Below are 25213 nucleotides of genomic sequence, written 5' to 3' on the forward strand. Positions count from 1 at the left end.
CTTGTAGTGTCTGAATGGAGTAAAGTGCCATGTAGTATAGTAGAGTAGAGTGGCATATGGTAGTGTACAGTGTCACAGAGTGGAGTGTCAAAGAGTGGAGTTGCATTGAGAAGAGTGGCATAGAGAGGAGCTGAGTGGCCTAGAGTGAATTGTTGTAGAGTGTTGAAGAGTGTAGTGGCTTAGAATGGCATGGAGGTTTGAAGAGTGGAGTGGTGTAGAGTGGAGTGGTGTAGAGTGGAGTGGTGTGGAGTAGAGTGAAGTGGAATAGAGTGGGGTGTCACAGAGTGGAGTAGATTTAGGTAAAGTGGCCTAGAGTGACATAGAAAGGAGTGTCACAGAGTGAAGTAGTGTGGATTAGAGTGTTGTAGAGTGTCATAGAGTGGAGTAGAGTATAACAGTGTGTTGCATAGTGGAGAGTTGTAGAGTGGAGTAGAGTGATAGAGTGTTGCAGAATGGCACAAAGTGGAGTAGAGTAGAGTAGAGTGGCGCAGAGTGGCTTGGAGTGGCATGCAGTGGAGGGATGTAGAGTGGCACAGAGTGATGCAGACTGAAGTGCCATTGATTGGAGAAAGTATGGTGTGATAGTTCACTGCCATTAAATGCAACACATTTTCAATTGAAATGACCATTACATTTGCACAGACATAGCTGTACTGATAAAAATATACAGGGCACAACTGAGAATGTGTCAAAATGGCATCATCTAATGTATTGATTTATTCTGATCAGAAGATATTTGTTTCTAGCACACTTTAGTATTACAAAAAAATTAGCTTCATTATTCTTTCCTGATTCTGATATATTCTGAAATATTCACACAGTTCATTTACAGACTACAGACATTTACATTATGTTGTATGCTAGAAAAAACCTTTCCTTCAACACCTGCAGATTGTCAGATAAAACCTCTCACTTTAAAGCCAGAAAAAGAAAAGTAAACACCAAGCTCCCTCAGAAGACAGAGTCTGACATTTGACCTCTGTCTTTAAATGCACAGCAAATGTGACAAGATAAGAAGAAAACCTAAACACATTTACAGAAAGTGAGCACTTGTGGAAGAATATAGTTAACAAGCTATGCTCCATGGAGAAGACTAAGAAATGGTAGAGAGCCTAAAACAAATGAAGCTAGCATATAGAAAGCAAGCAAATGTGAGTGACAAACCCCAAAGCAAATGGTAAACAATGGTCAGAATGTACTCTTAAGTCAGCTTTCAGAGTTTCCCAAAGAGGTCCTTAACTACCAGGCATGGACTTGACCTAAAAATAAAAGCAACTCAAGAAAATGTGGTTTAGAGTACTCATCACACTTCATAAAGCCCAACATGGAGAGGTCATGCCTCTGGCATCTCACACTGTGGGCACTAATATTTGGAAGTAGTATCCAGCTTACTAGTGCCAGTGATCATTCATAACACATACTCTGTTGAAAGTGTACTGTGGAGCCTGCTTTAAGAAGGTACTGGATATCACATCACAAGTAAAGGTAAATAGATGCATTAGTTGGCTGTTGGCATCACATCAGAAGTAAAGGTAAATAGATGCATTAGTTGGCTGCTGGCATTATATACTTTGACATTCAAAAGCTTTCAAAAACAAACTGTCTTGCACTTTGTCTTTATAGCAGCATATTAATGGCCAGACTGCAGCAAGGGTGACTAGTGTAGTCATGCCAATATACTTATTTTAGCATAATTCCTTTTTTTTGCTTGGTTTCTGCCAGAGTATTTGCGAAGTTAAAAGAAATGGAGTGTTTTGCCGTGCTTCTGAATAAGCTGCATTTGAATGTGTTTTGTTGAAGAAAATTATGATTACTGTAATTATGCTTTTATCTTTTTCCAACACAAACCTGAAGAAAATTGATTTAAATTGTGCTTTGAGGTACAATCAAAAACGAAATGTTTATTACTTGGGAACATGAAGAATAAGGACAGAAATAAGAAATCTGCAGCCTGGATCAGGGTCACAGTTTAGTGAATAAAAAACAATACTATGTGATTAACTAATTCTTGGACAAAAACGTTATGCTTGAACAATTAGAATGTTTAGATGTATATTCCATTATTCCATCTGATCTCATTCACTTCTGTAAATCATATCCATGCGTAATACCATATAAAACTCAAAAGTTAAATTTGTCGTCTAACCACTGAAAGCTATTCACCACAGTAACAAATTCCAATTCAATGTACAATTCCAAGTAGTTATCACAATTTCACCTGCTAATATTGCTCTTCTGAAGGTCTGATATCCATCTTTGGTGTTACTGCCATCACTGTCTACAATACTGAAGCCAGCTATGTCATCACGAATAATAAGATCAGATACACTGGAGGCAGAAGGGGTTGTGTTCCTGTTAGACGTCTTGAGGTTCACAGATGCTGTCTGTGGATCATTCTGGGTATTTACCTGAATAAACAAAGTCATTCAAATTTGCTCAGTACCAGCATATCATCTTGCATAAAGGTGTTAATGCAGACATTTTACTACTCATTAAGAAGCTATCACTGAGACAGGAGAAACATAGAAGTTACTTGACTATATGTCTCCAATTTGTCTACAGTTCACATATATATTGGTCCCAAGCAAAGATTGAGGACTAGGATGTACTTCATGAATCAAAGTTAAGAAGGTTAGGAACAATGGCATCATAAAGAGAAAAGGGGACTGGGAGAGTTGAGGTCTAGTGTACGGTCTCCCAAAACCTAAATCTGTAACAAGAATAAGTACACTGTTCCAAAAAATCCACATGCAGGGAGAGAAAGAGTCAGCTGATGAAGCGCCAAAGGATCTTTTGGTGACCGCAGAGGCGCGAAACATGTTGACCACACTGTGTTAGGACTAGGTACACCACCTACTTTCCTTCCTACGGAATACAGTGGGACATTACTCCCCGCATGTACTCCTTTTGTTTCCTTTTTTAATCTTGCCCTGACCCCTTCTTTGAGTTATTAAATCATGATGCCTAAGGCTCAGAGCCAATTTTAACCTATTTTTCTCTCCCATTTTGCCTTCTTTGTCAGTACTTGCTGCAGACCTTAGATTTTTTGGAACAGTGTACTTATTCTTGTTACAGATTTAGGAACAATGGCAAACAGTCACACAAAAACAGATCATCTGAAGTTACAATTGAAGAGACACATTTTTGCTTCTGTATGTAATGAAGCATCACTTTTTTAGTCAAAAGGTAAGGGAGGACAGATTACTTCACCTTGCTTTCACCTAATTATGCCATGGTTAAGACACAATAAAGTGAATTATTTATGTTAATATGGAATCTGTTCATATTACATACAAACAGCTGAAAAGTGCAACAAAAAGCTCTAAGCAGGACAGACCTGTCTACGGAGAGTGTGTGCAATCCCTTGACTATATTCCACAAGTTTCTGACTACTGGGAAAGTATATCCTAGTCAGTCCTACAGCCCCCAGGTTCTCAGAACGGGCATTCAGGCACCAGATCTCCCTCCTTGAGTAGCTCCACAGAGTCCAGTCTCAACTGGTCACTTAGGTTTTCTTCACAGCAGTGAGCCCTTTGACACATTCTGTTCCTATAGCAGCAACATGTATCCAGCCATTTGACCCCTGTTAAGCAGTTCAAGTTCCACGGCACCTGCAGGAGTCAGGGGTCCTTCAGTCTTCAATTTGCAGCAGTCAGACAAAATATTTTTTCTTCTTGATGTCCTTTCCAGGTCCAGGAATATTCTCAGGAGGTTGTGGTGAGGAGACCTTTATATATTGCTAACTGACCAGGGATTGGAGGGATTTCTAAACTCAGTTCTGGCAATGTCCCCACTGAATCCTGCCTCCTTCTTTCAGCACTTACTGCACACCTTCCCTGAGTCCCTCATTCTATATGGCCTTATGCTTCTGGAAGTGCCTGGTTTTCCCTTTCAGAAAAGCATTATTGAAATGAGTTTACCATCACTCTACTAGGGATAGAACTGGGAGCACATTTGTGCCTGTTGTCCTCCCAGATAACAGGGGTGATTCATCCATGTAAAATGGTCACTGCTGCCAAAACTTCAGCCTCGTCACTCCCAAAGGAAGCTTCATTTCCCCCCAAGAAGCCAAAAATTGACAGCCAGTCTGGAATTTGTATTCTAACTCAGTCCATGATGGGAATCAGTTCTCAGCTTCAATTGAAGCAACATAACTAACAGAAATGCTAACTTGTGAAAGAGGAGGCAGGCTGGGGCCAAGAATCACTACCCAAACACTGCATACAAACAGAGAGGCCTGCAGGGGCCTCTATCCAGTGCTGCCCATTTACATTCCGCCCTGAGGTCCCTCCTACACAGTCAAGTTTATTGCGATGTAGGACAGGTCTTGAACCTGTTGTTTTTTTGCATTACGGTAGTTTTAGCCTCTGTCTATATTTCCTGCCATGTCCTATAAAGCATTGGTTCCTCTGGGGAAAGTTGTGCTCTAAAGGTATACAAATGCAAACACTGCAGGGCCCAGCTCACCATCTGCCCAGATCACCCCAATCTCAGATTCAGTCTTTGTCCCTGTGCTTTTGGTTTGAGGAGCTCTAGAAAATGGAGAGGGCTTTGGCACGCACACAGTAGCTTTATTTCAGATCTTATGTAGCGCTAGTGTATTGTAAGAGGATGTTAGGGCTAATGATCTTGAAACATTCACAATTTTAGAATGGGCCAGAACAATTCAAACAAAGCACACTTATTAGACATCTAAAATGTAGACCTGTTCATGGAAGAGCCTGTAGGGGCTATGTATATTTATTATTTAAAGGGTCCCTTAAGCATGTGGTGGGTCTGATGTTGGTGCCAGCTGGGTGCTGCTGAGGTCCAGGGACACAGGCCCATGAGATATAGGGCTGTAGCATGCAGATACTAAAAGATGGGCCACAAGTCCATGTCCTCAATCTGTAGTTTCAGCAGCACAGACTCTTAGAGGCAGCGTCTGTTGAGAAGTGGGGGTGGCTTTGGCAAGGAACGGCCCTCTTGACGCCTATGAAAATGGATCAGGAAGTCTATGGGGACTGAGGATTAGGAAGATGTGTTACTAGGTTCAAGAAAGAGGTGCACCAGCTATGTGGGGAGGGGGAGCTTCTGATGAGCCCTAAGTTAGTGACCGGCTACAGAGATCAAAGGAGGGAACCAGCTTCTGAGTAGCACTGACTGCTGAGACCAGGTATGATGGGTGCTGAGGACAAGACATTGGGTTGGAGAGCTGGTGAGGCAGTCTGTTGAATCTGGAGCAGGTGGACTGAGTACTGGAGAAAAGAGACGCTGATGCTTGATGATGGGGGTGAGCTGCTCATGCCAAAGTGAGCTGCTGAGGCATTTTAAGCTGAAACAGCTGGGACCTAGCTGAAAAGGCTGCTGAGGCCAAGACAAATGTCCTCCTGAGGCACACTGGGTAGGGTTTGAGACTTGTAGTTAAGAGACTTCTGCTTTGGAATGTGAGATGACACTGAGAGGCTACGTGGAACTTTGATGAAGGTACAAGAAATTTGGGGTTTGGGGGCCCTAAGGATTGATGACCAGCAGTGCCCTATACAAGGTTCTAACGTACTCTATTAACACCTTCCTCTAGTTTTATACTTGTACTCTGGGGATTGACAAACCCCCTTCCCCAACCCTTGTTCCTTCAACTGTTAAGCCCTAATAAGACCTACTTGTATGACAAATGATGCATATTACAACTCACTGCTTGATATTATCTGTGCACCTCCTTCTCTGATGCTTCTTAGGAGATCCAGGATACCTCCTAGGTTCCACCCTTAACCGAAGACCATAAAATCATATAGTGAGTGCATCTGGGAGGTGCAGATGCCCTCTCATGCAGTTCCTGTGGTAAGCAGTAGGGAGCTGGGAGTAGGAGGTATACTGTTGGATGATGATTCCAAGCATGACATCACAGTGGATTCACCCACAACTGCACACAGATCACACTGTAATACACACACCACCACCTACACATTGCTACGCAAACCTAGGAAGAGGACCACAAGTTTGTGTTCCCAACCATATCAAAATGATTCCACCTGAGTCTGAATCAGAGAAATAGGGTGAGAAAGCAATCTCACACAAATACAAAGTATATGTGTGTAAAGAAAAACAAAAGGGGAGTGAATTATAATCTTTGTGACAAAGAAAAAAACAAATATGCATTACAAGAGTCTGAAGCAAAGAGCAAGAGGCAGGGAATACACACACAATTAGAGGCATGGTATACAGGTGCTGAACACAAGACAAAATATATTCCCAGAATAAGGTGAGACAAAGTGCACAACCACCTAAAGACAGAAGACAAGTCACTCCCACTGCACATGAGAAAAACAACCCTTGATGTAACCACGGCAAATCATGCACTTGCTGGGGAAGACATGCATTATGCACCCCTTTGGAGAGAGTAACACAAACTGCATGCTTTCTGAGAGTAAGAAGAACTACACATCTGCTGCAAATGAGAATACAGCACCCATGTATGTGAGCTAGACTATTCACTGGTTCAAAGGATGAAACACATACTCACTTCGGAAAAGCCCTTACCCTTATGTAGTACAGACAGAATAAACTACTAACCTACCAGCATTGGGGAAGAGAGACAGACTCTCATACCGAATAAACACGCTCAGTGCTATCTCATACCCCCAAGGGACAGACCACTCTTACAAGAGGGAGAAATACCTCCTCACATGGAAGAAACAAGTGCACTGCCAACATCCCACGAGAAAGCTCACTTTCTTCACAGGGGGGGGCACTTCCTTACTCAGATGAAACAAACTCCATGCCAATCCCCCAAGAGAAACACCACTCTCATCAGAAGAAGAGGCTCTCACACAGAATATATAAAGCTAACTCGCAACCCACATTCCCAAAAGAAAGGCCGCTCTTACCAGAGAGAGAAAGAAACCTCCACACACAGAAGAAACAAGCTCACTGCCAACTCCATCATAGGAAAGACCCCTCTCACCACAGGCAGAGATGCCTCCTCGCACAGATGCAACAAGCTCACAACACCCCCTATAACCGCACCCTGAGGAAGTCCTTCTCAGCTGTCACAAGTAGTGAATCTGACATGAAAGTTCCTTGGTAGGGAAAAATATATAAAGCTTCTCTTCTTACCCCTCACCCCTGACACCTTTGGCTCACCCTACACTGGCTCTACACACGTCTCTCCAGCCATCTCCACACACAGTTCTACAGGGGGTGACATTCAAGGCTCGTTCTGGGGTCTGCTTCTGTTTTCTTTAGCCGCCAGCTTGCCCCCTCCTCTCAGTAGCCCCACATCCCTGGGGTGTCTCCTTTCTTGTCCCCTTCCACTTCTGTTAAGCAATTACTATTTATTAACTTACACTCGCCCACCATCCCCTATTACTAATATTGTCATCCACTGACAGACATCTCACCCGTCATCTTCATAGAGCCGAAATGCAATGCAGAGAAACAATAATCCTGATGAGTTACGTTGCTGTGATATCCCCATACCTTGTTTCCTATTTGCAAACACGGCCACGTGTATTGTTAGGCCTGGCTTGACAGAGCAGCTGTTTAAAAACATATTGCTACACATTCGAGCAGTAGCACTCTCTCATCTCCACATGCTGTTGGCCATTTGATGTATCACTTCCACCCTCCAGGAAACGATTTAATTGCATGCGCACCTGTTTTACATTTAAAAAGTACACTCAATCATCACATTCATTTCTTCATCTCATGCATGCACGCTATACAGAAAGCAATACTTTTAGTTACTTGTTTCTGGAAAAATCCAATAAACCATACCTTAATGTGATAAAGGGTATTTGTGCATGCAACACTTCAAGCCAGCATTTCTAAATGCCTATCTTTACACTGTAGGGAAATTAAAGCCAAACCAAATGGCTTTGTCAACGCGTTTTTTTAAGTAACTAATCAGATTTGTGAGACTGATCCAAAACACGCATACCTACGGTACTGTCAGTCTGTTGAAATGACTACTTGCACATTCTTTAGGTGGGTGATGAACACCATAGTGATATTTTAATTGAGGTTGGGCAGAATGCTGCGAGCAGGTCCCAAAAGGCGAGACAAATGCAAGGCAAACACTCGTGTGATTTAGAAAAAAGGAAGTTAAACTCACCACTGCACATTTCTCAAAGGTTAGGCCATGGTCAGATGTTAAAGTCCTTATCGTGTCTACACGCTGTAAAAAAAATCGTAGCTCATTAAGTAAATCGGAAGAAACAAAGCCAATCTTAATGAAGGAAAGAATCAAATAATGTGTAATGGGTGACTTGACATTTAAAACTACCGTGTTGAGAATATATTCTATTTTTGTTAGGAAATTAAAAGGGGAGATGATGCACAAAACATAATACATGCGGTCAAATAATCGATTGCTTTTCATATGAACAAAACAATTTCTGTGGCATAAACAATCAATCATTCCGTTTCAATATTAATAAACATAACACTTGACACAAACATCATAGTGTAATATACAAATTCAACATCCCACGACCAAAGACTACTTGTTTAGTTAAACAATAAACAATAAGAAAATATGAGGCAATCAGATAAACTATTTCTATAACTTCTATTTTTTCTGCTGCAGAAGCATCAATGACGAGGTTTACTATAGAAATATACAATGAACAGGCTGCACATGTAACAGGTAATCAACTTCAAAAATTAATCACATTTATTTAAAGTAATAAACAAAATAGTGGTTGGTGGCAGGAGTTGTATAGTTTGGAAGGTTGCAGTATACCCCTGCGGTTTTGAACACCTGATAACAAAATGGAAAGTGGGGTAAAGAAAAAAATCCATCACATCGGTACTTCACCATGGCTCACAGCAAAGTTCAAAATTACTGCAGGGGTGAGAGCCGTCTTTCGTGTAATCCTTAAAGGATATTCACTTTCTGTTTCTCTTAAGACTGTTGCTTCTTTAATACTGTTCATTGGCCCATTCTTTCATGCTCACCAAGATGCGTTGCCCAGTTCTTTTTTAGATTACTTCCCTGGCAAGTGCATTGGTTTGTCTACTGCTCTTCCATGATTTACGGACAACACATCTCTGGACCTCAAAGAGAAACACGAGGGCAAGAAAGACTAACTCTGAGGACTCCAACAGCAAATAAAGGAAAACTGCCAATCACGCCGTCTTGTGGCTCACACTCAAAGTCTGGAGCCGAATTCCTGAAGAGATAAGGACTATTACCAATCTGCTGAAATTCACTAAAAAAGAGATGTTAACTTTAACTTTAACGTGGTGCTGTTACTGCACAGTTGGTGCCAGGATGCTCTCTGTAATGCGATCCACTGTCCTTCTTTCCATTATCCTTTTGTCCACCTTACTTGTTTGTAACGCTACCCCCTGTCCTTCTTTGTGTTTCCGCCCAGGTCCCAAGGTAATGCTACTCACTTTCCCCCTTTAACCCATGTCCGTTTTTACATTGACCCCTCAGCAACACTGCCCATCTTTTGCTGACCTCTCTGTAGTGCACCTTATCCCAATTTTCCATGTTCTTCTGTTCCCTTGATCTCCTTGTGAAGCTGCCCTTTGTCCCATTTGTTGTTCTTCAATGGGCTCTGTCCTCTCTCCTATTCTCTATGCTCACTCTTCCTCTTTATTACAGCTCATTGTTTTATGTTGGCTAAATAAGGAGCAGCTTTACAACTGAGATGATTATGAGATGCTCTCACTGGCATCTCCTATTCATTCCCAGGACCCTCTTAGACAGCCAAGCTCCAGTCACAGTAGAGGGATGAACCAGTGTTGACCCTGTCAACAATAAGAGATCATCTAAATAGGATAGTGACTAAGGAGAAGAACATGCCCTGCCTGATGACTATAGGGGTCGGCAGTGTTGAACAAGGTGATCTTGGGCAATTTCACAGTAAGGCAAAGAGGGAGTTCTGTAAAAGAAGTTGGGAGGAACTGGGTGAAAATATTTACGAATGGGTAGCAGAAATTCTCTAATCACTGGCTAGTGCACAGAATAAACCTGACACCTCAACCGCCAACGTCTGGGAACATTCCTGGACCTAGGAATAATGCATGTAAAAAAGAAGATTGTGCTGAAAGTAGATTTCTGACTTCTGCTGGATGGATTTAATGATTCAAGGACTCCAGGGCCCGGAGACTCCTGAAACCTGTTTGCTCTCAAGGACTGACACAGCTCTCCAAAGCTCAAGTGGTTTGCGTCTTGTTTCAAGGACAAAGTACAGAATACTCGTGAAAAAGAAGGATCACTTATGAATTCAAGGACCCCTGAGTCCAGACAGTGGATCAGTGGACTAATGCATCCACTCAAGAAATCTGTGTTTGAACTCATGGTCACAGATTTGAATCCCAGCAGGCCCACTCAGCGTTTCATCCTTGTGCAGTGATAAAACAAGCATTATTGCACTGGGTAACAATAAACATTTATCTAAATCCTCTTCTTTAAGAAGTTTTGAAGAACTTCGCCATCTCCGACACAGTTATTTGCGTTTTGACCACTGAGAAATATGTCCTCCATTTTTTAACACTTTATAGTATCTATCAACATGCAATGGCAGTCTGATCAGCCAATACATCTGGCAAGGGGAAATGCCTTGCCTGTCCAAAATGAAGATGTATGCTGCCTTGAAGACAAGAGGCCTGCTACTCCTCAAACTCAAGTTGTATTATGAAGCCACTCACCTCTCAACTGCTGAACTACTTTCATACCTCACTGGAAGCACCTGACTGGGTAACTCTGGAACAGCACTTAAAGTAGGCTGCAAAGGACCGCCCCGCCTTTAGAGGAAATATGCCTCTGAAGAGGTACGCCACAACCCGACCATGGCCAGCACATTATCAGTGTGGGAATCCAGCATCAAATCTCTGGCTTAGATTGGCTACCTCCACAATGCTGCACCCATCTGGCACAATTCGGAAATTAGGGTTGATCAAGAACCAATAACCTAGTCCAACTGGATCCGTAAAGGTATAATTACCATAGAACAGGTTTTCCATGAGGAAGTTTTTAAATCCTTTTATGCCCTATTTGGATAGTGCACACCAGAGCTGCCCCACTCAATGATCCATGACAACTGGACAAAATGGGGAACACACAAGAAACTGATCTCAGGTCTCAACGACTCTGTAATAGACTCCTTATACTCCATGCCAGCTGAGAAACTCTTGTTACATTACTGGAAGCCTTACCCCCTTGACTCTTACCACAAAACAGCATGGCAGGGGGTTACATCCACACACGACAGAAGCCTCAGACAACTGAGACTGAAATTCATTTTTTTCCAAAATTCTGCATGATTTGCATTAGTCTCCATACAAACTGCATTGGTTTGAAACTGTCACCATATACCCATCGTTGAAGGTGGTGACACACCAGAGGAGATACAGTCCATATACTCTGGTCTTGCCAAGCAATCCAGCGATATAGGGAATCGCTCTGAAAAACTCTACAAGGTGCAGCTGACCTCTGTATTTGTCTATCTGTTGAGTTAGGATTGATGCACAACACCCGGGTCATGGATGGTATTGTCAACCACCAAAAATGATGGATCAACATGTCACTCACTGTGGCCACATGTGTACTACACCACTGGAAACAATCATAACCCCTCACATTAGAGAAATGGATGCAGACTATGGCAGATGTGGCATCCCATGAGCGGGTGATCTACAAGTTGAATGACCAAGGACCCGTCATACTCATGTCTCACTGTCACACAGGGCGACCCACCTATGCCCATTGCGAATTTGCTTATGGGTCCATTTCCCACCGCTATAACGCACACCACATCTCTACACAACTCCTGTTAGTTGAGGGAAACAGATATTATAACTCAGCCAACCCTCAGATTGTATACCGTACTGTGCCAAAAGCAGGGAACCGCAAACCCACTCAAGGTACACATTAAGCCAAATGTTATATGGGTGACTGACATATGGACTCACACACACTGACGAGATTAACGTACATGTTTATTGCATGTCTATTAATTGTCATGTTGAATGAGATGGTACTTCTCATATGGTTGCTATATGTATGTTGTGACTATGCATAAATAATAATAAAAGATGTACCAAAAAACATGCAATGGCAAGGTTCATTGGGCAAAAACATAGCCTTATATGTTAAGGGTTTAAAGAACAGCAACTTGATTTTCAAACATGGCTTGCATGATAGTGATTCCTTTTGCACCCCCTCAGATACCGGAGCATGCTAGCTCTACTGTAATTTGTGTAATCTTCTCATGCTGTTGCCCTCCTCTTCTGGACTATTGTTGTTAACTCTAGGTGTGTGTAATTTGTTACCCACTCCTTCCCATGAGAGGACAACATTGAGGATTGAAGGTTAGTTCAAACACATATGTAAGTTTCCCGTTTAGCATTCTGCTCTGTACACAAGGTTTATCGTGCCCTCGCAACAAAAGGAGTAAGTTCCCTTTCACAGTTGACCTCCTCTGGTTCTGTATTTGTTTGTCATTCTTAGTATACTGGACTCAAGACCTACTTTAATACTTTGACTTTGTTGAAGGGCCTGCGGATATTATTACTTGATTTTGCCTCTATACTGAATACCCTGTCTCACACCTCAATACACATTTTAAAAGCAAAAGAGATGTTTAGGGACAATGCAATTCAGGTGCTTCTATTGGGAGTCAAAGTCAACAACAGGAAAACATAGATTAGCTACTGGAATTCAGAAACTCTCAAAATCTGACTTCAAGACCCACTAAAGCTAAGTGGCCCATCAAGCTGCAAAGATCATGCCAGCAGGTTCGTAGGTCAGTTATAAATTGCCCCACAACCATCAAAAAACAGCTTCAGACAGTTTTTCTACTAGACAGTAAAATTTGTTTTTTTGCGACTGTTTATTGTACAAAAACCTCCCTATTATTGCCCCATAATAGATGCTTCTTGGAACCCACAGTCTCTCATAATCCATGTTAAAACTTGTAGATTCACTGTGGCGGACTTTAGAGTATGCTGGAGGTTCATTATGCTAAAACCTGCAGATGCCCATTGGTGGGGAGGTGAGCCTGGTCACCAAAGGTCTGAATGGAGATTTGCTGCCTTGCTTCTTAATTTTTCTCGGTCTAGTTTGCAAACTTTATTGACCACCCAATAAACCATTGCAATCATGCAGCACCTTCAAGGTGTAATTTTGTACATTGTTTTGGTATTCCATAGTGTGCAAGTTCCCAGGTCTACCCAAATGAATTTATGAAGGGTTTGGGTCAAATGCAGATTCTAGACATAAGATTTTGAAACATTTCATTTTTAAGGAAATATATAAAAGCAATACAGAAGCCATCATTATTTAATCATTCATTCAAGTTAGTCTGCATTAAAAATGTATGATGTCTGACCGGTTGGCTGTTTATGATGGACTCTCGTTTGAAAATCTTCTTCGCCCAAAATGGAATATTACTAAAGAGTGAATGGCTCCAAGGACTTTCTGATGCAGCAGATGTCAGTGGTATATGTAGAACTTTAGATGCATCGCCTCTTCCTAGCATGAGTGAGTACAAATAAAAAACAAAGTAACTTACATGAACACCTTTGGTATTCAACAGTAAGTAAAATAAAATTAAATTCCAAGTTCCACAAATAATGCATTGTAAAACAAAATAGTAGGACGGGCAAACATTTCAAGCTGGAAGTCAATGCATGAAAGTAAAGCATGCAGCAAAATATACGTTTGTTCTCTGTAGTTGTCGGGCACTAACTTTATGATAATAATTTTTGATCTTACAGTTCGTATTACACCTTTATCTACTAACTTTCCAAAGATTTTTGTCCATGACAAATCCAGAGATCAAGGACAACACACATATGGTAGAAGATAGGTGACAGCCAATGGCCTGAACACATCTCTGATAAATGCTCCCCTACAAATAAAAGACGATATGGCAACTTATGGTCAATATGCTCTGTTCCTGTGTACAATAGGAAGACACTCCCAGATCTTTCTACCATTCTCAGTTGCAATGCCTTCTCCCCTGACTCAGTGACGCAACATTGTGAGGACGTCTTTGTTATTGTTTTTGGTTTTGCAGCTGCTAACTGCACACTGAACTGGAAAAGATCTCCTTTAGCTGTTCTTTCTCTCTGCAGAGGCTTGGACTCACATGTAGTAATCAGCTTCTGTTAACCGGTGACTGGGAGCAGCAGCTTGACATTATAGTTTAAGTAGTGACGGAGACAATATGTTTCTACTCACTGATTTACCTAAAATTGAACTTGAAACGTAACTCGGATCTAAGGTGGTCCGTCCCGGAAGCAAGTTATCTCTTGCCTGCCTTCAGGAACTGGTTTTCCAAATCACAGTGCCAGAAACAGTAACATGATATATCACACTAAATTTAAGAAAAATATTTCTTGTCAATCAAGGAGGCAGAGATCATATGTGCACTATATTAATATTAAGTAGGAACACACAAGCTGTATCGTAAAAAGCATGAGAAACATTTTCAGAAACTTATCTGTCATCAAGTATTTTTATGTGAACAAGATTTTAGGTGGCTATTCAGAATGACAGCTACTACTTGATCGAGGTGACTTTTTAGTAAAAGAAACACTGTTTATAAAGAGCTGATTCTACCATCTGATTTTTCAATGTGATAAACAGTTGCAATGGACTGATATCCCTGTTACTATTCCCGACCAAGGTCTAGGAGAAAATCATCAGATGCCTCACCAAATAACTCAACAACCACCAACTCCTCGACACCACATAGGCTGGTTTCAGACCCAACCACAGCACAGAAACTGACCAGATGCCTGCCCTGGATAATATCCACATGATTCATGGATGGAGGAGGCTCAGTGACCAACATTCTACTGTGGGCTTGCACTCCACAGGAACCTGAATACCTTGCTTTTCAAGTAGTCCCACTAGACACTGGGTTTGGCTACATTCACACCTGCTCAGCCAGGATACAGTCCTGGGTGATAGTGCGCTCTACAAATCTGCATAACATAACATAACAATGGTCTTACATAGAACATACTAAGTGTTTGTGTTCCCATCATGATGCAACTTTATTTTATCTGGAGATTTTGTATAGTGCTTCTAACCACTCTAACATGGCACAAGTGGGCTTTGGTTCATATACGTGGGGCGGCGAGTCTGAATATAGTGCATTTCCAGGAAATGAAACATGGTGAAGAAATAACATTTTCAAACTAAAGGGCAGATGTATGAAACCGTTTTCTGTGCACAAACCCAGTGAATTGCTGAACCAAGCCATTTATGTGATTCAGAAAAGTCTTTCTGAATCATACGAGAGGTTTTGTATTGCATTCCAGCTCACAAATAGGAGGGGGCATGAAAAGAGCATCCCATCCTAATTACGTTTCTCAATGAGTTGGATCAATGCTTTGTGACAGCAACTGTGGATGCAAATCATAGAAAAGTTATCCAGGCCTCAAGGAAGGTGGAAATCTACTTGCAACGTGTATTCTGTCCCTGTTGGACAGCATCCACTTTGCGAATTATGTCTTGTCATGTCTTTCCAATGTGTTCTCAAACTGGAAACATTCATAAAAAGATGGACTTGTTCCTTTAACAAATATAGGCTGATAAAACAATTCTGTCACTTGCTGGCCACCTCACCTGTGTTTGTTGCCAATAGCAACCTGACTATTTTATTTCCATTAGGCATGTCGTTCTGTGACTTTTCGCAAATGGACACTGGGAGAACTACAGTGTTCTTTAAAGGGAAACGTTTTTGTTTTCCCTTCAAGGAACGCGGCTGTTTTAAGAAAAATGTTTCCTCTATGACGATGGAATGGAGGGGTGGTGGTTTTCAATGTCTTGCAGGTAACCCTTCATGTGTTCACAGCCAATTGCAGGAATTCGCAAATAGCGAATTGACTAATTAATATTAATTTGGCAGGTGGTTCGGTGACCAGCTGCAAACAGACACTTTGTTAGACAGCCTGTTAGTATATAGGTCGCAGAATGACAGGCTGGACGCAAACAGACAGTACACAGTTTGCACCCACTATTTGCCAACTGCCCCTTAGTATGTCAGGACCTCCAAACTTTATTCCTTCTTCACAAATAGTTACCAGCCACTACCCGGGAGGTTTGAGTGAATTAAACACCGATTAACCCAGAATATGCATTATGAAAACGGGGAGCGAATGCTCTGCAAAAGCTAAGTATGATAAATAATAATTGTAGAATAATTCCAGGCATAAGGCCTGGAACACAAATAAGTAGCTGCTGTGTTTTATTTGATCAGTTATAAATAAACCTGTTACAAGGATTAACGTTGTCGTAGCATAAACCAGATTCCTCTTACAATTCAATAATAAGCACAGTGTTTCTAGTAAAGGGTATACATCGATGACAAAGTGATTTTGGGCGGTACCGAGGTCAGTCTAAGGTCAAGGGTCTATTCACTCTGAAAAGTTGAAAGTTAGTGTTTGCTGTGCTTCTAAACTTTGGGAGAGTAGAAAACTAAACAATTGCTAAATTAAATAGCAACAAAGTGATGTGGGTGTTTTAAACTATGCTGTTGCCATATCTGGAACCACAATATACTTTGTTACCTCAGAAACGAGCACAAGAGAAAAACAATAGCATACAAGCGGTCCGTGTAGGTTTAAATGTTAACACTAGTTTCCCTGCCTGAGGCAACGTTGCTATCACAAAGCACACCTTTCTTGGTTTGGCTGAAGAGAGCTTTAGCCTTATATTGGGAGTGATGCATTTACAACAGCAGTGACTAGGCAGGGGCGGAGGGACGGAGGGGCGTCGTCGCCCCCCCCCTCACCCCCCCCCAACCAGCAGCAGCTGCAACCCCTTTAATACAAAAGGCTAATAAACTATGTTTTGTATTAAATGGGGCGGGGCCACTGACTGTGATGCGAACTGAGGGGGGTGCACTGTGCACTCCCCTCAGATTGCATGTGTGTTTGGCCAGCTGACTTGGGCCGGTCAAACCTACATGCGCAGTAATGTCTCTCCAACCCGGCACTGTGTTGCCGGGCTGGAGAGAGCCTGCAGCTAATCCCAGCTAAACCTGACGCTACTCTGAGCAGCGTCAGGATTGGCCACAGGGCAGGCTTGGAGCCTGTACCTCCAGTCGACGGTGAAGGAGTGGACCACCATGGCGAGGAGCAAGGTAAGTTTAAAAAAAAATATATTATTTTATTTTATTCCTCCCACCCCGCCACGTGCCACACTGCACCTTTTTCCTTCCACAAACCGCCACTGCCAGGCACATATATAAGTAAAGAGTTGTAAAATAAAGCCTTTTTTTATTTGTGTTCATTCCTAACTTGTACACAACATTGCTTTCTGATTGGTCAGAAGGTTGCATCATCACAATGTGTCTTCCAGCATGTCATTGATGCTGTTCCATGTACTTTGCAAGAATCCCAGATACAGTGCTCTAATATTTGGTGTTTGCAACCCAGGGATACTAGCCAATCACAGAGCACTGAAATGTTAGGACTCGCCACAATCTGTTTTTTCTAGAAAATCTATCTACACCACGCTCCACTGTGTCATAGACCAGGATGGCGGTTCCTGTCCAGGTGGAGAGATCATCGCTGGGCCAGCGGTGATAGCTGGTTTTAATGGAAAGCAGTCTGCCAGGTTGGCAGATGTAATGTCCACAGTAACAGTACTGACGTATTGAGCACCATCGGTCAAACTATAGGTCAAGCCCTCAATGATTAATGTATGTTTTAAATGCCCCTTTGTGCAGGTTTTACCCTGTCTATTTGGATTCCAACCTCCTGTTTTTGATCCTGTGCTGAGTTTCTTTTTTGCTGGCTTTAGGATTCTGAGTACTTTACCACTGCTGACTAGTGCTAAAGTGCAAGTGCCCTCTTTCTAAATGGAATTGGTGCTTGGTTTATACATGATTGGATTACTTGATTTACTAGTAAGTCTCTAGTATCAAGCACTTTGTGTGCCCTGGGAGTGAAAAGACTGGACTTTGCTTTCTACATCCTGCTTTCCAAGGTTCTCCAAGGACTTGAACTGAGCCTGATTCCCGTTAGAAGTCTCAGGGACATCAAAGACTTCATTTGCCAGCCCCTGGCCTCTCTTGCTGAGAGTTCCGACTCGCCAAGTGGTGCTAAATCCAGTTTCTGGGCCCTTGGGAGTGAGTTCTGGAGAAGCAAAGAAGAAACTAAGTGCATCGACTCCAGAGCAACTTCAGAACCAGCACAGCTGTCCGACTTTGCGCTGCTGCCTGTGCCGGAGGCGTGATTCCCAGCTGAGTGCAACGTCCGCCTTTCACGCTGCAAGCCCGACTGGGCTTCAGTGCTCTTGAAGTCGCACCATAGCGTGACTTCTCTGTGCCATGTCCCTGATGTCTGGGACACCTGACTCTGACTCCGACTCTGCCGCAGCACCTCTGGCCCAATGGTGTGATCGTGACACCACAAAGTCAACACCTCATGTCTTGACCTGCTGGATTCATCGACCCGGCTGGACCGTAAGCAACCTACGCCTCGACACTGATGCCATATCAACTCCCCTGCAACCGTAAGGAACCAACGCCTCACCTTCCCTGCCTCGCAGCAAGGAACAAATGCCTCACCTCCCCGGTAACAGTGAGGAATGGATGCCACATCCGCTCCAGCGATACCTCACCTCCCCAATCAATGCAACATCTTTGTTTCCTCATTGTTTTCCAAGGTACTGTATCTGGGGTCTGTGGGACTCTGTGACCAGCCTGCACTCCCTCTTGAGTGGTGTCAGACTGTTGGGAACGACTCCACCAAGACATCATGACAGCCCCAATAAGAGATATTGTGTTTCTAAACACCTAACTGAGACTTAGGCCCTCATTCTGACCTTGGCGGGCGGCGGAGGCCGCCCGCCAAAGTCCCGCCGTCAGGTTACCGTTCCGCGGTCGAAAGACCGCGGCGGTAATTCTGACTTTCCCGCTGGGCTGGCGGGCGGTCGCCTTCAGACCGCCAGCCAGCCCAGCGGGAAAGAGGCTTCCACGATGAAGCCGGCTCGGAATCGAGCCGGCGGAGTGGAAGCTGTGCGACGGGTGCAGTTGCACCCGTCGCGTATTTCACTGTCTGCGCAGCAGACAGTGAAATACATGTAGGGGCCCTCTTACGGGGGCCCCTGCAATGCCCATGCCAGGGACCGCCGGGATCTGGATGGCGGTAGGGGGGGTCGGAATCCCCGCGGCGGTGCAGCAAGCTGCGCCGCCGCGGAGGATTCAATGGGGCCGCGGTACACTGGCGGGACCCCGCCAGTGGTGCCGGTCCGACCGCGGCTTTACCGCCGCGGTCGGAATCCCCATTGGAGCACCGCCGGCCTGTCGGCGGTGCTCCCGCGGTCCTCCGCCCTGGCGGTCAAAGACCGCCAGGGTCAGAATGACCACCTTAATCTTTAAAAAATATGTATCTTTAATTGTGTATGTTGCATTTTTGTTATTCTGGTCTTGTATTACTCATAAATATTTTGCCTATTTTTCTAAAGTAGTGTGAAGTACTTTTGTGGTGTTGTCACTGCATTACTGTGTATGTGTACAAACACTTTACACATTGCCTTTGAGATATGCCAGACTGCTCATGCCAAGCTACCAAGGGGGTGAGCAGGGGTTAGCTTAGTTGTGTGAGTCCCTTATCCTGACTAGAGTGAGGGTCCCTACTTGTTCAGGGTGCAAACCACTGCCAACTAGCGACCCAATTTCTAACAATGTAGCACAAGTTGCTTTCATGGTATTGCTTTTTGAGAAGTAGGACACAAAAACGTTAGCCAACTGAGACAGTTGCAATATTGGTGCATGGTGAAGTAAATATTTAATTGTGCCTGTAAGGCTTTGAGGGCAAGATTAACATGAAGTAAAAAGGTTTTGAACCTGTGTTTATATGGTTTTATCCAAGGTAGCGAATACATGATGAAGGATTATCTGTATTCTTATTTTTGCACTACATATATATATTTTTGCACTCTTATTTCACTACTCAATTATAGAATGGACAGTGAGATTTAAGGTTTGATTTCATTGTGAGCCCGGTTTAGGAAGGCAGAGAGAAACTCTGGGAAGTTAAGAAATGAGGATGATAAAATGGGAGGGAGGGAAGAGTGGATAGTGATTAGAATATGTAACATCTCATGGTCAGGAGGGGGGGTCAGTTAGCAGGAAGAGAGTCAGTCAGTTTGTTGCCGATACACATTTAACGGGAGCTAATGCTTGAATTTTGTTGGTGGCAAGTGTCTGTTCATTAAAAAAAAATTCCAAGAGGACCTGGAAAAACAGTGTTAACCATAAGCGGTTTTTAAGGTCTAAATTGAAGTCCCAAAGAGTAATGGTAAAAGCCATGGTTCATAATGGATCTATGAAAGAGTTCATTGAAGAGAAAACAAATTAATTAATTAATTAAGTAATTAAAAGATGAATGAGTCACATGAAAGACTTATTAGGGGCAATAGTTGAGATAGAATGATGTTCAATTTATCTTGAGGGAGACACAGGTGATGGAGTAGATGTGCTGTGAAAAACATATTAAGCAGAATACCTACTGATCTGCCTTAACAATAATTGTGGAGTGTGACAGAGAAAATAGCATGGTTAGTGTGCAAGGCAGCACTGTGGCACAGTTTTCATGATGTATCCAATTCTCAGTGATAGATGTTAAATGCTACGAGGGTTTGTGACAGTCAAAGTGGTAAGTGTCTTTAATGCAGAAAAATGTGTTGCAGACAAAGCTGACATTTCAACAAAACGATAAATGGAAAAAACATTACGGTCTGGGTCAGTGCATGCTGAGATTTGTTTAGCATTAAATCTGGGAGTATATATAATCTGGTTGGTGACAGATCTAATTGGCCGATGACGAATAGAGAAATGAGCTGGGGTTATGTGACAATATGCGCTATTTGCTAGTATGAAAAAAGAGGGAGGAGAAAAGAAGTACATGAACCCAAAGCTATGTGCAGTACATTAGACATTATAGATAACCACAAAGCATTATAATGAGAATAATCTGAAAAGTCTGCACTGCAAACTAGGTGATCTAACTGGAGACAACAGAATGTATTGTGGGGTGCTAACTCATCATACTGCATCCAAGGGACACTTACACAAAAAAATAGGCACATTAACCCAAACACTAGGACACTAAACTACAATACTGTACCCTACAGATGTTAAAAGGGCTCAAATTACCTGTACAGTGATTCACCACACTATACTGGAAAGTAGGTGTGCTAACAAATCACAGCAGATCGCGTTCTAAGGACCCAAACCTACCATGGTTCATGTATCCTAGGAACAGAAACCAACCACACTGCCCAAATCCACCACATTGTGTAGCACATTGGGGAAATTGTACCACGATACCATATTATAGGAAAAATAACCAGCAAACCAGTACTCCAAATTATCAGATCTAAGCCAACACAATACAGAGTATCACAGCAACACTAACCTAATGTGTGGCACTGGGTTACAATGTACTGGTTCAAAGGAACACTAAAGCACAAACCTAAGGATATTGACCCACCACATTACACTGCAATTCTGGGGATTACATAGAAACTCCTCCTCTCTCTCTGTTGCTGCTCACCGTACCTCACCAGCTGACAAGTGATTCACAGACAAGTGAAACAAAATAACATAGCTCCTTTTTCCTCTCAGCCTCTACCCCTTGTATATCGAGAAAATAGCCACTTTGTTCTACACCCCATCACAGAAACCATACTTTTCAACACGAGCTAAAAACAACCAGCATGCAATCATTATATACACTCCTCAGTCACATGCCACTACTTAGTTTATGTGCAACAAGCAATTAAACAATGCACATTATGGGCAGCAATGCCCATCCACAGTATGACATGCCACTGACATTGGCTGACTTAGTTGATGGTCCAACAACGCCCCATGTCCATAGCTAGCCATATCACCAAAATAAGTAATTTCTGATGTCATAAATGCCCTATCTCTGTGTTGCTTTTTGGGATGTTTCATTTCTTGGGTTTTAAGCCTAGCTACACAGTTTTTTTTGGGAGAGGTATGGAAATGCAGGGTGGTAGGAACATTGTGCATCCCCACAGCTTGTTTGAACACCTCAGTGCAATTTACCGTTAACTTTCGTGAGATGGGAAGTGTTAGAAACGGAGTCTTTGGTTGACAGTCAGGTTACCCCCTGTTCAAGCACGGACCCTCACTCTAGTCAGGGTAAAAGAGAATCACCCTCAGCTAACCCCTACTTATCCCCTTGGTAGCTTGGCATGAGCAGTAGGCTTAACTTCAGAGTGCTAGGTGTAAAGTATTTGTACCAACACACACACTAACTTAATGAAAACACTACAAAATGACAACACAGGTTTAGAAAATAGAAAATATTTATCTAAACAAAACAAGACCAAAACAACAAAAATCCACAATACACAAGTGAAGTTATCAATTAAAAAGCAAAAAGAGTCTTTATGTAGTTTAAAACACACACTAACACTGTTAGTGTGAAAATGTACCTTGGGTGCGTCAAAAATAACCCAGCACAGGCGAGTGTGCGTCAAAAAGGGCTTGTAATGCGTCGATTCTGCTCACAAGCGGGACCTTGCATTGTTTCTCCTTTCGTCGGGTCGGGCGCGTCGTTCCTTCTCTCTGCTCTGTAATCATGTCTTAGACCTGCCACTGCAGTGTCTGTGTGTGCAGTTTTTAACTGTAAATTAGACTTGGCAAGTGTACCCACTAAGGTAGGCCCTAGGTAGCCCCAAGGGCAGGGTGCAGTGTATGGTTAAGGTAGGACATATAGTAATGTGTTTTCTATGTCCTGACAGTGAAATATTGCTAAATTCGTTTTTCACTGTTGCACGGCCTGTCCCTCTTATAGGCTAACATGTGGGCTACCTTTAAATCTGATTAAAGTGTAGATTCCCTTTGGGAGCAGATGGACATGTGGAGTTTGGGGTCTCTGAGCTCACAATTTAAAAATACATCTTTTAGTAAAGTTGATTTTAAGATTGTGTGTTTGAAAATGCCACTTTTAGTGAGCATTTTCTTGCTTATACCATTTCTGTGACTCTGCCTGTTTGTGGATTCCATGTCTGGGTCAGTTTGACAGCTGGGCTGGTTGTACCTCACACTAGACCGTGACACAAAGCGAGCTGGGGTGTAGTCTGCATTTCCTGATGAGCCATCTGTTGTAGGAGGGAGGGGAGAAGAGGTCACTTAAACCTGAAATGGCTGTGTCTGACCTCACACAATGCAGACCCCAACCCCCTGGTCAGTGTCTGGGGCCTGGCCTGGGCAAGGCAGGATTTCACATTCAAAAGAGACCTTGCATTGAAGTAGGCCTAATTCAAAGGAGAAATTGAGTATAAGAAGGGCACCCAAAACCAAAGACTTTAGAACACTTCTGGAAACAAAGAGGAACCTCTGCCTGCGAGAAGAGCTGAAGAGCTGAGGAAGAAGAGCTGCCCTCCCTGTGACTGTGCTTTGTGGAGCTATCCTACAGTTGCTGCTTCTGCCAGAGTAAGAGGGAAAAACTGGACTTTGTGTTGCCTTCCTTCTTGTGAAGATCTCCAAGGGCTGGATTTAGAGCTTGCCTCCTGTTGTTTGAAGTCTCAGGGACAGCAAATACTTCTCTCTGCCAGCACCTGGAGTCTATGGAGAGACTCCTACTCTTCCAAGTGGTGCCCATCCAGTTCCTGGGACCCTGAAGGGAGAAGCTGGCAGCCTAAGAGGAAGAAATCCATGCACAGAACACTGTGCGGGGAAAAGATCGACGCGACTCAGACCTGCGGCAAAAAAAAAGAAATCAACGCGCCTCGCGGCTGAAAATTGACACTCACCTGTATGCTGGAAAAACGATGCACAGCATCACTGACAAGAGGCTGGTGAGATCGCAAACCCGCGCTGCATGGTTTTTTGATCATTGTGCGGCTGGATTTCCGACGCAAGTACCACTGGGTGTGGAAAAAACAACGCAAGCCCGGCCCGGACCCGAGAGTGCTGACCCGATCGACGCATCGCTCTCCTGCGGAGAGAAGAAATGATGCGCCCTGGCCAGTCAAAAGGAGAAATGATACAAGGTCTCGCTCATGAGTGAAATCGACGCATCCCAAGCCCTTTTTGACACACACTCACCCGTGCGGGGAAATTTTTGACGCACCCAAGGTACATTTTAATGCTAACAGTGTTAGTGTGTGTTTAAAACTACATGAAGACTATTTTTGCTTTTTAATTGATAACTTGACTTGTGTATTGTGGATTTTTGTAGTTTTGTTCTTGTTTTGTTTATATAAATATTCTCTATTTTTCTAAACCTGTGTTGTGCCATTTTGTAGTGTTTTCATTAAGTTACTGTGTGTGTTGGTCCAAATACTTTACACCTAGCACTCTGAAGTTAAGCCTACTGCTCATGCCAAGCTACCAAATGGGTAAGCAGGAGTTAGCTCAGGGCGATTCTCTTTTACCCTGACTAGAGTGAGGGTCCTTGCTTGGACAGGGGGTAACATGTCTGCCAACCAAAGACCCCATTTCTAACATGAGTTTAATGATTTGCAATTTTATTGATTCTATTGGCTATTCATTTTTCTATAATCTTGTAGTCAATATTCACCAAATTATTCAGGTGACATGAACTTGTATCTCCTGGATCCTTGCCCAAGTTAAAAAAACTAATTCTGGCACCTATACTGTCACAGATGCTGGACCTAGCCATAGAAGAGGGGCAGCATTTGTATTGAAAGGCATACAGGAAGCACTGGGTGGTAGGAATTGTGTGAATCCTGCAGATTCTATAACTTTCTCTCATAGAAATGTGAGGAGAATATGTGATTTTAGTCACAGTTTGAGTTTGCAGGGCATGGTGGATAGAAAAATGTAGTGGTAAGTCACACCACTCTGAATGTCCCTGAGAGGCTAGTTTACAGAATTCTGTGACCACCATCCCATGACCCATATTTCACAGCTACCCACAGTGCCAGAAAAGGTCATTTTTCATGATAAACATTTGCAGTCTCCACGTTGCATTTGAAAGTCCTTCCTGGTGTGGGCACTAGGCCCAGCCACACAAGAGGTTCACCGGTTTTATTGGAGCAGTGTGGCAACACAGAAAAGTAGAAAAAAAATGATTATCAATTTTATTATCTCTCCATTTGTGGCTTCGAAAAGTAAGCCAGTGTACACATTTTGCTACATCCCTCTAATTCATATGATAGTATGGACAACCCCAAATTCAAAGTTCTGCATTTCTAAACTCAGTATCTTGTGCACATTTCACAATGAATATGTTTCCTTAATGCCAATTTTTCATT

At 42.9% G+C, this 25213-nt stretch overlaps 1 protein-coding gene across 5 annotated transcripts in view; it reads right to left on the reverse strand.

Annotated features, from left to right (window-relative positions):
* Positions 1–25213, reverse strand: part of EVC2 (EvC ciliary complex subunit 2) — a 306369-nt gene that overhangs the window by 258913 nt on the left and 22243 nt on the right. For all 5 annotated transcript variants that reach the window (XM_069202996.1, XM_069202979.1, XM_069202987.1 and 2 more), the window contains 3 exons: positions 13323–13465; positions 8093–8155; positions 2219–2408 (listed from right to left, as the gene is read on the reverse strand). In XM_069202996.1, coding sequence (XP_069059097.1) covers positions 2219–2408; positions 8093–8155; positions 13323–13465 — 396 coding nt within the window. The remainder of the gene's footprint in view (positions 1–2218; positions 2409–8092; positions 8156–13322; positions 13466–25213) is intronic.

Source organism: Pleurodeles waltl, chromosome 1_2 (genome assembly GCF_031143425.1).
Source record: "Pleurodeles waltl isolate 20211129_DDA chromosome 1_2, aPleWal1.hap1.20221129, whole genome shotgun sequence".
Taxonomy (NCBI): Eukaryota; Metazoa; Chordata; class Amphibia; order Caudata; family Salamandridae; genus Pleurodeles; species Pleurodeles waltl.